Genomic DNA, 14,031 nt, shown 5'->3' with positions numbered 1-14,031 from the left:
TGGGATCGCTTGGCTCTGAATTGTCATCTCTGACCAGCTTTACATCTTTCACTCCCCAGGGCGAGGATTATGAATTACACATGAAGTCTGCTCCCTGGTAAAGTACCCTCCGTCTGTCCTTCCTCTAACTTATTCCTACTAGTGGTGTGAAGTGGTATCTCACTGTGGTTTCTACTGGCATTTCCCCGTGGGCCAATGATGCCGAGTGTCTTTCCATGGGCTTGTGGGCCTTTTGTATGTCTGCTCAGATCCTGTGCCCACTTTTTAAGTGGGTTACTTGTCTTTTTTATTTTTATGAGTCATTTGAATATTCTGGATACAAGTCCCTTGTCTGATATATAATTTGCAAATATTTCCTCCTAGTCTGTGGCTTATCTTTTCATTTTCTTGATGATGTCCTTTGAAACACAAAGGGCTTTAATTTTGATGGAATCTGTTCATTTTTTTCTTTTGTCACTTGAGCTTTTGGTGTCATATCTAAGACACCATTGCCTAATCCAAGGTCATGAAGGTTTATTCCCATGTTTTCTTCTAAGGCTTTTATAGTTTCAGCTCTCACATGTAGGTCTACAGTTGATTTTTAGTTAATTTTGTATATAATGTGAAATAAGAGTCCAATTTCATTCTTTTGCATGTGAATATCCAGTTGTCTCAGCACATTTGTTGAAAAACACCATTGAATTGTCTTGGCACTCCTGTCAAAATTCAAGTGATCGTATTTCTATTTATAGTTTGTTTAGCTATTTGCCCTTGGACAAGTTCTTTAACCTCACTAAGCCTGTTTTCCTCATCTGTAAATCGGGAGAATAGCAAGCATACTGTATGCCACGGGGCTGCTTTGAGGATCCGAGGCAGCACATGTGGCAAATACCAACTGATGTTATTGTTGTTATTATTATTGTGTTGTTATTATTCATTCCCTCTTGGGTAGGCCAAGGAAAGAGCTATTTCTCAAAGCCGTGTCTGCAGTCCTGTGCTTGACATGGAGGATGTGTGACAGGAGAGCTCCCCGGCCCTGCCTTCAAGGAGATGTGGCTTTGTTAGTGAGTCAAGACTCAGGTTGGAAAGTGTCAAGGTCCATTCACCTGGAGTCACTGGGGAGCTGGGCCTCGGAAAAGGAAGGGACGTAGGTGGGCAAAGGGAGGGTGCCAGTGAGGCAAGGGCCTGCACACAGGGCTGCTCCTGGGGACTCTGAGAGCCTGATGGCCCCTTCCAGGAGGTAGCTCGAGGTGAGCTTGGCCAGGTCAGTAGGATCTTGGGAGTGTGGCCTTGTTCAGGGCAGGAACATGATAAGAAAAGGGCGAGCACTGGGCGTGTCACAGCCTCTCCTGCCCCACCTGCCTTGCAGACCTGTGGGGAGGACACAGCGATATCAGGGATGTGAATGCTTTTGTCAATTGCACAAACACACAGAAGATTATTATTCTGGGAGCAGGAAGGGCTTAATGAAGAATGTGAACAGGGAGTTTGTTTATCTAGCTCAGAAGAGTCCATACTGTACAGCCTCATCCAGAAGGATTTGCCAAAAGGACCTTGGGGCCCGTTGTCAGCCATGTCTGGCTTTGAGCTATAGGAGGCACCTGGGGGAAGCCATTCTGGACTTTCCAGATCTTGCTGAGGAGGCAGAGGGCTCAAAGAGTCCCTCTTTGTGCCAACAGTTATCTTTTGTCAGATCCTAGCTTAGAGTGTTCCAGCTAAGCCCTTGGGGGCTTTACATTGTTATCTCATTAAGTACTGAAGAGAGCCCGAGACTTTAGCATGGTTTGCCCCATTTTACAGATGAGAAAGTAGAGGCCTGAGGTTGCAGAGGTGGCATATGGCAGAACTGGGCTTCAAGCCTGGGTCCAACTGACCCTAAAGCCGTGTCTGCTCCATGGAGGTAGAGGCTACAGGCCTGCTCAGCCAGGGTCCTCTCTCCTCACAGCCCCGAGACGCTGGACGTGCGGCTGGGCTTCAGCCTGTGCCCAGCAGAGCTGGAGTTCCTGCAGAAGCGGAAGGTGGTGGTGGCTGAGGCACTGAAGCAGGTGCTGCAGCTGGAGGCGGACCTGCAGGAGGACGAGGTAGGTAATACGAGGTCACCAGCCTGGGCTCAGGGCCTGCTCTGGGCAGAGCTGGTCCTCCCCACCACGCCCTGCCAGCCACCCCAGGCCCTCCCTGTGCAGGGAGGCCTCGGCGCCACCCCCTTGGTGGCTCTTACTGCTGAGGTGTGGGTGCCCAGCTGAGGGCTGTGCTGGATGTGATTCAGCTGCATATTCACAAGGGGAGGGGAGGCCCCCGGCTGCTCCTCCCATACACTAGCAGATCCTGGGGTGACTAATGGTGCCTTATGTACATGGGGACAAAACAACCTCTTCAACCCAGCCAGGAGAACATTTTAAGCTTTACCACCTCGTACACCGCACACCTCCACCCAAAAGGCCTTAGGTCCTTCATTCTTCAACTATCTCAGCTCTCACATCTGCACGTGCAGACACGCCCTCAGAAATAATAGCAGTAGGAAGCTGGAGAGAAGCAACTTGCACTCCCAGGGCCAATGGCTTCTTCCCACGGGAGCAGACAGAGGTGCCTTTGTCTGAGCCCTGTCACCTCTGACAGGGACTGAGGCCCCTGCTCGCCCAGGCAGCAGGCAACCCTGCCAGTGCTGCCTTCTGAGGCTGACCACAGGTGAGATGGAGACCTGGTGTGTGCCCAGGAGGATGTGTGATTGGGCTTTAGCCAATGGAAAGATCTACGGTCCCCACCCAGATGAACAGCTGGAGTGAGTCTTCACAAAGAGCCCCTCCTTCCCATCTTTAGGGAAACTTAAAGATCTTGAGCTTAAGTGCATCTTAAACCTCTGTCAGCCCAGAGCTGGCAACCCTGCTCCTTCCCACGTCAACAATTCATTTACTCCTGCTCTCCAAATACAGCATGTGCGGAGCATGTGCCACGAGGTGAGTAGGCCGCCCACCCACCTGGACCCCAGTTTTATCATCTGTTCACTGAGGGCTGGATTAACAGCGCTAAGAACTCCTCTAGCCACGAGTTTCTATGATTTGCCAGGCCTGTATCAGAGCCCTTCACGGACACCAACCATTGGGTTTGGAGCTGAGGTCTAATTCTGGGCCTTCCAGGGGGCCCCCCAGCCTGTGGAAAGGAAGGTGTCAGGTGGCACAGTGCCCCACTCTCTGGTCCTTGTGGCCAGCTCTGCCTCCTCCTCCATTCTTTCCAAGCTTCTGTCTGCCATTCCAAGCCTTCTCCCACCCGGCCTTTCCCCTGGAGCCCTCCCCAACCCTCTGCCTCTGTGTGCCCCTAGGTGCCGCTCATAGCCATCATGGCCACTGGGGGTGGAACAAGATCCATGACCTCCATGTACGGCCACATGCTGGCGCTGCAGAAGCTGAACATGCTGAACTGTGCCAGCTACATCACTGGCCTGTCAGGGGCCACCTGGTAAGGAGCTGGGAGCCACTGTCTGGTGGCGCCCAGAAGAAGCAGCACGAGGGCTGGCCTGGGGTCTCTGGGGAAGCTCCTCCCTCTCTCACCCCAGAATAAAGTGCCCCAGGAAGCATGGGAAGCTCTCCCACCGACAGCTGTGTGACTTGGGTATGAAGCTTAAGTCCCTGGAGGCTCAGTTTCTGTATCTATAAAGTAGGGATAACTGACTTCATGCAGTTCTTGTAAGAGGCTCTCCCAGTGCTAGATACACCAGAGACACTGTATTTCTTGGCCATTACTGATATTACTATTTCCCTAGGGCTGTGGCAGGGACCCAGGCGCATGGCAGCCAACTATGAGTGACCCACTGGGGCCAGTGACCCCATCCTGCTGGGGAGAGGTGACCACCCACTCTCAGGGCAGGGTCGGTGGATCTAGCTCAGTTGCTCTGGCTCCCCACCCTCCATACCCCCACCCGCCCCGTGCCCACTGCCTCTGCCCTGCCGAGCTTCCTCTGGCAGCTGCTGGGCTCCTACTTCCGCGCTCCTGCCGGTGAGCAAGGGGAGCGAGCGCAGGGCTCCCAGACAGGGCAGCACAGTGCCTGGGGCCCACAAAAATGTTAATTTCTTTTAAAATCAGAAGAAAAAAATGAACTTATAGATTGAAGAATATGTTTTTTAAAAATTAACATTAATATATTTATTTTTATACAACACAGTTGTGAAATACACATTTTATTATTTCTTATGGTGGAAGGGGCTCACCAAAGTCATCATGTGGCCCCGGTTCAGGGTGGCCTCTCGGCCAGGGCCGTATCTTATTCTGCCCATGACTAGTGGGCCTGTGAGCCCTCCACTAGGAAACCAAGGGCTCCTCGTGTCACGCCACCTTGTCAGGGGGCCGGAGACGTCAACCCAGATGGGACAGAAAGGACCGCTGGCAGTTAGCTGACTACTTCCTACAGATCATATCATTTCTTCCTCACAACAAAACTATGAGGGAGGTGCTGTCATTATTTTACAGCTGGAGAGACAAAGTAATTTGCCAGGGTCACTCACCCAGACCCGGGCCCACTTTCTTAACCTCCACGTGAAATGGCTGCCCCGGGTGGTCAGTTAAGAATACAGCTTGTTTCCAGCAGAGTTGAGGGTCATCTGCATCCTCCTGGATGTCTGTGGGCCAGACAGGAAACACAGAGGGGCTCAGGCCCGGCCATGGGGAGGGTGGAGGGTCTTCTGGCCTGGGGAAAGCATGCGAAGTATTCTTTTAAAAACAATCATCTGCAATGGTTTTGGGAAGCTTTCAAAATTATAAAGCTATCAGGATGAACCTTATGGAGAGCAGGGTGCTTTCGGTTGAAGAAATCTCCTGACCACCTCCTATCTTCCTTGGAACAAGGCCAGTGAAGGAAGAGACCACTGTTCACACAGCTGTGCAGCTGCAGACGAGTTCCCTTCAGGGGCTCGTTCTTGGGCCCTTCCCTGTCCTGACGGCTGAATCCAGGATGAGGCAGATGGAGGCCATCTTTGTTTAGCTCCCCTCAATGGCCCACGTATAAGTTAAGAAGAAGAAGGGAAAATAAATCTTTAGCTAACATCATAATTATGCAAATGAATGCGGCAGAGTAGAAAGAGCCCAGGATCTGGAATCAGGCAAGCCTGGGTTTAAATGTTGGCTCCAGTGTTTACTTTGTGCCTACCACTTTATATCACGCTAACTCATGTAATCGCCACAAGAACTCTATGATGTGGGTATGCTTACCATCATTCTCCCCATTCTACAGATGGGAAAACTGAAGTGATGAGTGGTTAAGTAGCCCAAGATCATACAGCTAGTGAGGGACAGAGCCTGGTTTTGAAGATCTGGGTCCAGAATCCCCATCTTAACTGACACATTGTGCCCAGCACACAGTAGGCACTCGAGTTAGGGTAGCAATTGTGACTATGAGTAATAATGTTCACCTCCCCCCTACCCCCGTCCAGGCCTTTGTCTTACCCCCTCCCCCTACAGCCTGCCAGGCCTCTCTCTCACCCCCTTTCCCCCAGGCTCCTCTCCTGGCAGGTTAGGGTTCCCAGTGACCTGCCTACCTTCTCTCCTACCCAGGTCCAGGCTTAGTCAGACCAGGGCTGGATCAGCTCTGTCAGCCATGCCTGTCTCTCTCCAGGACCATGGCTACCTTGTACAGTGACCCTGACTGGTCCTCCAAAAACCTGGAGCCTGCTGTCTTCGAGGCCCGGAGACACGTGGTCAAGGACAAGCTGCCCTACCTGTTCCCAGACCAGCTCTGCAAATTCCGGGAGGAACTCCGACAGCACAGCCAGGAAGGCTACAAGGTCACCTTTACAGACTTCTGGGGCTTGCTGATCGAGGCCTGTCTGGGGGACAAGGTAGGCACTCAGCTCCCCCTGGGCCCCACCCTGCCCCAGCTGATGTCCAGCTCTCTTTCTTCATCAGAGCAGTCTGGACTTCCATTGCAGGAGAGGGACTTGGGTTAGACGTGCAGGTATATCTTTGGGCTGTAAGAACCATGAAGGTGCTGGAATCCATGATGGAGGAAGATGATGGGATTATCTTCCCATCTACCCTTTAGGTGATGACTGAGACCTCATGTTGGGGCAACTCTGCATAGAGGCAGCATATCCTCTGACAGCTGTGCCCAGACACCTGTGAGAGAGGAAGCTGGGGAGGAAGCTGGGAAGGCTGGAGAGCCGTGAGACAGTGATGCAAGTCTGACCCTATGAGGGGAGAGACCAAGAAAGTTTCGGTGGAAGCATCCTAGACTGCTGCACGGTCTGGGAAGGTTTCACAAGGCCCTTGGAGGGTCTTCTAGCCAAAGTTGGCCGTCAAAGGAATCCTACGTCTCCTGGGATGAGCCTGCCTCAGTATCTCTGCCACACTCGTTCACAGGAAGTATGGCCCCAGCACAAATTTAGCTATGGATTTGAGAGCATAGCAGCTGGGACGCTTAGTCAATACCCTTGTCTGTGGTTGGAGGTCTGCAGGGCTCGTGGACATCAGGGTGGGCTCAGCTAACACCTGGGCCCTTCAGGCTGCACAGGCCCCGGAGGTGAACGAACTTGGGCTGTTGCTTGGCCCCAAAGCAGAGCTTCCCACCTAACCTCTGTCCAGGCCCATGGTTCTCTGCCTTACTCTGAAAGGTTTCTAGGGAGTTTTGAGTTCAAATCAGAACTCTCCAGAAGGAGGAGGGGCAGCAAATTATTTTCTAGTAGGTCCTCTCTTCTAGAAAACCAGACCATTTGAGCAACCAAAGATGATCTCACCTTCATCTTCAATATTCACTCGTTCATTCTCTCAATGAAATTAATTAAGTTCCCTGCATGCTGGGAACCATGCTGGCCAGTGGGTATTCAGAAAGGAATTGGATGTGGCTTCCAACTGGAGGCGCTCACTGCTCCTGATGGATCCCACCCACCTTTGCTGATCACCATCCAGCCTGTCCTCGTGATGAGCAGGGCAGGCAGAGGCCGACAGCACTGGCTTTTGGATTCGAACAGGACAGGGTTGAAATTCTGGCCCTGTTCTATACTGTTCCTTAAGTGGGAATTACATCAATAAGTGATCGTTAATATTTTAAAGAATATTTGAACAATAATATTTTTAACATTAGTTAGTGCCCCATGTAGTGAGGAGAAAAGCACCAAGGCTTTCTACATCAGAGTCTGAGCATTTGGGGGTTTGGTGCAGGGAGGAGCCGGCGTTCCCAGGGAACAAGGCTAGGGTTGATGTTGGGAGGCCTCTTCTCTTCCCCTCTGGCCAAGGCTGGAGCCCTTTCCCGCAAGGCCCCTTGACTGGGTATGGACTGACTTTCCCAAGTCTGCAACTTTACTGCCAGGACGGTCGGCTCTTGGTGCCCAGATCTTGAGGTCCAATTATGATCCTGTTTGCCTTCAGAGGAGACTCACAAATCATGGGGCCCACACATGTGTTTGCCATTCCCAAAGAAGTTCTATAGCCTTCCCACACTTGGGTGACTGGGGTTGGTCACCCAGCAGGCAGCTGCTTGGCCTGAGGTTGGAGCCTGGACCTCTAAGACCTCAACGCTGCCTCATCTGCACTGGCTGCTTTGCTGTGGAGGTGGCCCGTGGCCCAGGCTGATCTGCAAGGCTCCCCACTCTGATTATACAGCATAGCACTCTGGGGACTTAGAGGGACCTTGGCCACCATCTAGTGCTCGGGTTTCCAAGCCTTTTGTTAAAAAAAAGAAAAGGATATTTTTTCCTCCCAAACAAATTTTATGAAGGAGCACAAGATGCCAAGCTGATAAAAAGAAAACATGGCTGAGCATGGTGGCTCATGCCTATAATCCTATTACTTTGGGAGGCCAAGGCAGGAGCATTACTTGAGGCCAGGAGTTCAAGGCCAGCCTGGGAAACATAATGAGACCCTGTCTCTACAAAAAAAAAAAAAAAGAAGAAAGAAAGAAAGAAAGAAAAATTAGCCAGGCGTTGTGGCATGTGCCTGTAGTCCCAGCTACTTGGGAGACTGAGACAGGAGGATCGCTTGAGGCCAGGAGTTTGAGGTTGCAGCGAGCTATGATTGGACCACTGCACTCCAGCCTGAGTGACAGAGCAAGACCCTTCTCTATTAAAAAAAAAAAAAATAATGGAGCCACTCCAGTTTCAGCAAGGCAGAAGATAATGGGGCTAAAGGGGCAGTGGAAGCCTCCCCCACTCCTTCATCTTTATCTGCTGGCGCCTGAGGCCAGGAGAACCCTGGGATGCTGAGGGACAGCCCTAAACTGTAGATCGGTCCCACCCCGGTCTACATGCCCGGGTGCTGCACACTCCACTGGTGCATTTCTAGAGCGGGTTTGTTGGGATCGGCCGGGCCTACATAGCAGCCTGGTGGGCTCAGGAGCCAGGAGATGGCCACAGGGGTCCAGATTGTCCTCCCGTTCAGTACTGTCCCCCCGGGCTGCTTGTCTCCTTCTTCACCTTAATCATTTTGTGTCCCCCAGAGAAATGAATGCAAACTGTCCGAACAGCGTGCTGCTTTGTGCAGGGGCCAGAACCCCCTGCCCATCTACCTCACCATCAATGTGAAGGATGATGTGAGCAACCAGGATTTCAGAGGTGACGCTGTGGCTGGTGATTTACGAGGGGGGTATGTGGGAGTGCGGTTCCTTCTTGGTAGGCAAAGGCATCCAGCACCCCCAGGTCCGCAACCCTGCACACTTTTGCCAACCTTCACATCAGAAGACTGTGAAATCAACTTTGCTGCCCAATCTGCCCCGCCACAGGGTGGTGCTGGCAGGCACAGTTCTGCGGCTTCCCCGGGTGCCTGGGACTGGGAAAAATAAAGTCCGAAGGAAGGAGTCCTAGATATTCCTTAAGCAGTCCAGAGGGAGGGACTGTAGAGACCTGACCAGCTTCGGGGTCAGTTTTGGCCCCAGGTCATCTGGCTTTGAGGAGCAAATGAGCCATCCACATTGCAAAGCCGAGCTTTGCCTAGCCCCAAAAGCCGGCCACGGGTGCCCCCAAGTGCCCTGTGGGGGAACTGCGGCCTGCCTGTGCCAGGCTCTCCAGGGGCCCGAGCCGGTGGCTGCAGGTGGTAGCAGGTGGTGGCAGGCAGGAGGGAGGCCCTGGCTGTGTGGGCGTGGCTCCCTGGCCTGAGCCTGACACCTGTCCTACTGCTCCCCGTGCAGAGTGGTGCGAGTTCTCCCCCTACGAGGTGGGCCTGCAGAAGTACGGGGCCTTCATCCCCACCGAGCTCTTTGGCTCTGAGTTCTTCATGGGACGACTGATGAAGAGGATTCCTGAGCCTCGAATGTGCTACATGCTAGGTGACTCCCGACTGTGGGACTCCCCTGGGCACCACACCCACCTTTGAATTACAGGAATGACTGGGAGGATTTTGTCCTGGTGCTGGGCTGCCTGGGTTATCCCTTGAACATGTGACCTTCCTGGCATTTGCCAACATCACCTCTTCCTAGGAGAGGCTCCTGAGCCTACCCCTGGATGGGCCTCTAGGACTGTCCTGAACTCACTGTGGCCCTTTGGGCCCAGAAGGACATGACAAGGGACCCTAAGTCATCGGGGACCAGAGGGAACTCTCCCAATGTCCTGGCCTCCGGTGGTCTCCCTGGGGTCCACTCAGAACCACACTGGGAGTGGCAGGCTCCGATGGAAGCTTCTGTAACTCTCACCCCCTCCGCTTGGCTTCAGCAGCAATGTCCCTGCTTTCAAGGGGCCAGAGAGACCACAAGGTAAAGGGCAGAGTCATCAGGGAAGCCTGGCCCAGCTTCCTACCCTAAGCTCCTTGGTCCTTCAGAAGCCAGGTCCCCTGAGTGCAAGGGCCTGGCTGCAATGCCCACTCTTACGGTTCGGTCCTTCCAGCCTCAGCCATGTCTGTCAAAGGGCGACCTCAAAAACACACCCACGTTTACAGCCTCGACAACATGCCCCTATTTAAACTAGTTGTCTGCACTCCCCTTCTGTCTATCCCAATCCAACCCATCCCAGAATATCTAACTCAAGCCCTATCTCTTCTGTGAAGCCCACCCAAAAGCCCCCAGCACAATGGCCTCTCCTTCCCCTGAACACCTACCCCTGTTGAGCATGTGGTTCAGAAAACTGTAGTTAAAACACTTGGGCTTGAACTCTGGCTCCTCACTTACTAGCTGTGTAAAGTTGGCCAAATTACCTAACCTCTCTGAGCTTCAGTTTTCTTACCTATAAATTGGACTTAAGAGTAAAACCTACTTTATAGAGTATCCAAATGGGTCAACATATGTGAAAAATTTCATATGAGTATTGTTATTAGTGTGTTACATTTAAAAATCATAACAAATAGTATTACATTTATTGAGTGCTCACCACGTGCTAGGCATTGTCCTAAACACATTAGGTGTATTAACTGATCACAAGGGGTGGCATCTGGCCTTGAACTCAAAGCCTATACTTGTCGTATTAAGTCCCTGCTGGGGCTGTGCCTTGTACACTTTCATGCCTCCTGGCACTGAGGGGAGGGAGGAGAACAGAGGGCTGGGACCGTTGGTCACTGTGTCTGTCAAGCAGTACCACGGGGAGAGGGAATCAAAGTCTGTCTCACTCCCTGAGCACCCTGGCTTGGAGAGGGACTCAAGGCCAAGGCAGAACCAGCCGGTGTTTGAGTAGGCCTGGGGGCTCCTGGGTGGAGCTGCTCATGGCTGGCCTTGACTCCTTAGGTTTGTGGAGCAGCATCTTCTCCCTGAACCTGCTTGATGCCTGGAATCTGTCCCACACCTCAGAGGAGTTTTTCCACAGGTGGACAAGGGAGAGAGTACATGACATTGGTGGGTGACCTGCTTGCTGGCTTCCCCTCGTGGTTGGGTGATGGGGGTAGCATGGATCACAAAGTGAGGACCGGTCCACCTGCCATGTGTTTCCACATTGCCCCTGTGGCCCGCAGTCATGGGAGGGCAGCCGGGGCTAGGGTGCTTCCCTGTCTAGAGGGGAGGGTGACTGTGGATGACCCCTGTGCCAAGGCCCAGCAGGAAGCCTCCCGGCACCCAGGAGAGCTGACAAGGGTAGGGATCTATGAGCACAGTTAAAGATCACTCTTCTTGACTCCCTGTCCAGACTCTGGGACCCTCCTTACCTGTCACACTCCCTCTCCACTGCCCACCTTCCCCAGTTCCATGTCTCTCACCTGGGTCCTCCTGGCTACAGTGCCAGGGCCTTGAGAGCTCAGCAAGGAAGGTGTGAGCTGCACTTACAGTGGCTCACCTGTGAGTGCCAGGCAACCACGTGGGGCTTTACCTGGGCAGCCCAACTCTTGTGACCTGCCCTTCATTCTCCCCTTCCCTGCAGAAGATGAGCCAATCCTGCCTGAAATCCCCAAATGTGATGCCAACATCCTGGACACCGCGGTAGTGATCCCAGGGTCATGGCTGTCCAATACTTTCCGAGAAACCCTCACCCATCGGCCCTTCGTGTCTGAGTTCCACAACTTCCTGTCCGGGCTGCAGCTGCACACTGACTACCTCCAGAATGGCGAGTTCTCCATGTGGAAAGGTAACCCTACCTGGCTGCTCCCCGAGGCCTGCCTCCATTTGGAGGAGGAGGAAGTTGATGTCGAGGCTGGTGTGGAGAAAGAACGAGAAAACTCCTCCGACCAAGTTCATTGGGTCGGGTGGCAGACTCTCCCCTGTGGTGTATTCCACATTTGGTGGTATTGTCTTGGCCAATGCCTGGGTCCAGAGGCAGAGAGTGGTGTGTGTATTTAATTCACTGAATTCGTACCCCAACTCTATACAGAATCTATACGTCAACCCCAGCAGGTAAAAGTTGGTCCCATTTTACAGATGGGGCAGTATGAGCCCTTGCTTTCTGCAGTTGTGCTCCTGGGGTGCTTTGTAATGTGCTCCCCTTGGAAATGGGCAGGGACAGCCCAGCTCAAGATCCCCCACGTGGTAAGGAGCAGAGCCAGGCCTCACACTGTGGTCTTGCAGCTTCTGCTCGGTGCCTCTTCCCGGTGCTAAGGCTCTAAGGTTCACTTCCCACCTTTGTTGGTATTTTATTTGGCCATGGCCTATAAATGCCTGCTTGAGCCTAACCTGTGAATCCTCATCCTCACTGTCTGGAGCAGAAGGGACCACTGGCTCAGGGCCCAGGATTTACACTATCTATAGGCGGTCTTAAGCCCCTGCTACCCCACAAGCTGGGTCTTAGTGGGTTTTCTGTGCGTATCCCATAAAAGACTTGCTGTTCTCCATCGGCCCACCCAGAGGGGCACAGGGACTCCGTGGGCATCCTGATAGGCTGAGGTGAAGGAAGCTCTAGGCAGGGCACGCTGTCCCCAGCAGGTGCCTCTGCCCGTTGGTGGAGAACAGGGCACCAGGTGTGTTGGTAACTGGAAGGCTTGGCTTTCAGACACAGTGCTTGATGGTTTCCCAAACCAGCTGACAGAGTTCGCGAACCACCTGTGCCTGCTGGACACCGCGTTCTTCGTCAACTCCAGTTACCCACCTCTCCTCAGGCCGGAGAGGAAAGTCGACCTCATCATCCACCTCAATTACTGTGCCGGGTCCCAGACAAAGGCAAGTGCCCCAAAGCAAGGCTCCACCCTGAGCATGGGAGCTGCAACCTGTGCTGAGACAGGTCACTGAACAGGGGCCACGGGACTCAGTGGCCTCCCCGGCTGTGAACTGGGAGAACGTGCGCGCCCACCAGGCTCCAAGGCAGCATCAGAGAAACCCAAGCAGCAGTCACGGTGTGAAGTTAGACACCCGAAACTCGGGGGACAGCCAGCTGGCTCTTATGGCCCGAGGTTGACTTAGCAAATTTGAATTTAATTCTTGCCTTTGAGCATTTACCGTATTTGTCAATTCTTCAGCAAAAAAAAAAAAAAAAAAAAGGAACTTTTAAAAAATAACCTTAGGCCAGGCACGGTGGCTCACGCCTGTAATCCTAGCATTCTGGGAGGCCGAGGCGGGTGGATCGCTCAAGGTCAGGAGTTCGAGACCAGCCTGAGCAAGAGCGATACCCCGTCTCTACTAAAAATAGAAAGAAATTATCTGGACAACTAAAAAATATATATAGAAAAAATTAGCTGGGCATGGTGGTGCATGCCTATAGTCCCAGCTACTCGAGAGGCTGAGGCAGTAGGATAGCTTGAGCCCAGGAGTTTGAGGTTGCTATGAGCTAGGCTAACACCATGGCACTCACTCTAGCCAGGGCAACAGAGTGAGACTCTGTCTCAAAAAAAAAAAAATAACGTTAATGAGCCCATTCCATTCTAAAACTTTGTACCACTTCACGAGCTCGTAATGTCCTATTTTCAAAGTTATCACACTCCCCCTCCCTCAGTGAATATGACCTTCCATGAGATTACACTGAAGAAGCAGGACCAGAGATTTGTATTTATTTTTATTTACTTTTGAAAAGTTCTGGCCCTTTAAGGGAAAGAAGCTATTTTTGATCTACTTTAATACAGCCCTATCCTGGAGCTAGGGAAAGGGAAGTGCAGACAGATAATCAGGACGACAATGATAATGACCTAAATTTGTAAATGAGTAACAATGTATTTTCCTACAAATGATCTCATTTGGTCCTTACACCAGCTCTTTGAGGTAGACAGCACAACTGCTATCACTTCCATGTTATATATGGGGAAGCCAAGGTACAGAGAGGGTAAGGGGCTTGATTAAGGTCACACAGCTAGTGAGCAGTGGAACAGGAGGCAAAGCTAAATCCAGTGCTCGTTCTATCACGTTTTAAAGACACCCTTTCAGCGCCCTTTCTAGCCCTATGACGCTCAGTTCCAAAGTCCACGCATGTCCTGCAGGAGCCTGGCCAGCTATGGCCATACACGGCTGGGCTCCAGTCACCCTCCCGGGCTAGCACCCACATCTAGCCAGGTCTGAGTTTGAGTAGCACGTCATCAAAAGGGCTTCCATCCATTTGATTTGGGGAAGGAGCTTGCAGCTGGACACGTATCAACCTACTGCCTCAGGCCTTTTGTCCTGACCCGGCTTTATTCTCAAATATCACAAATTGGCAAAGCAGTTGGGGACCTGAGTTGCTCACTGGGGGCATCAGGAAGCTGGATCTAAGAACTCTGTGTTGGCCAAGCGCGGTGGCTCATGCCTGTAATCCTAGCACTCTGGGAGGC

At 52.3% G+C, this 14,031-nt stretch overlaps 1 protein-coding gene across 1 annotated transcript in view; it reads left to right on the top strand.

The window, feature by feature from the left end:
• Positions 1–14,031, top strand: part of PLA2G4E (phospholipase A2, group IVE) — a 60,170-nt gene that overhangs the window by 42,404 nt on the left and 3,735 nt on the right. Inside the window, exons 10-18 of the mRNA XM_012649129.1 lie at positions 60–97; positions 1,925–2,060; positions 3,296–3,432; positions 5,582–5,804; positions 8,396–8,510; positions 9,083–9,220; positions 10,604–10,711; positions 11,229–11,432; positions 12,291–12,457. Of these exons, the coding sequence (XP_012504583.1) occupies positions 60–97; positions 1,925–2,060; positions 3,296–3,432; positions 5,582–5,804; positions 8,396–8,510; positions 9,083–9,220; positions 10,604–10,711; positions 11,229–11,432; positions 12,291–12,457 (1,266 nt within the window). The remainder of the gene's footprint in view (positions 1–59; positions 98–1,924; positions 2,061–3,295; positions 3,433–5,581; positions 5,805–8,395; positions 8,511–9,082; positions 9,221–10,603; positions 10,712–11,228; positions 11,433–12,290; positions 12,458–14,031) is intronic.

This window comes from Propithecus coquereli, unplaced genomic scaffold, assembly GCF_000956105.1.
Source record: "Propithecus coquereli isolate 6110/MARCELLA unplaced genomic scaffold, Pcoq_1.0 Scaffold3, whole genome shotgun sequence".
In the NCBI taxonomy this organism is placed as follows: domain Eukaryota; kingdom Metazoa; phylum Chordata; class Mammalia; order Primates; family Indriidae; genus Propithecus; species Propithecus coquereli.
This window is presented reverse-complemented; position numbering and strand designations above follow the sequence as displayed.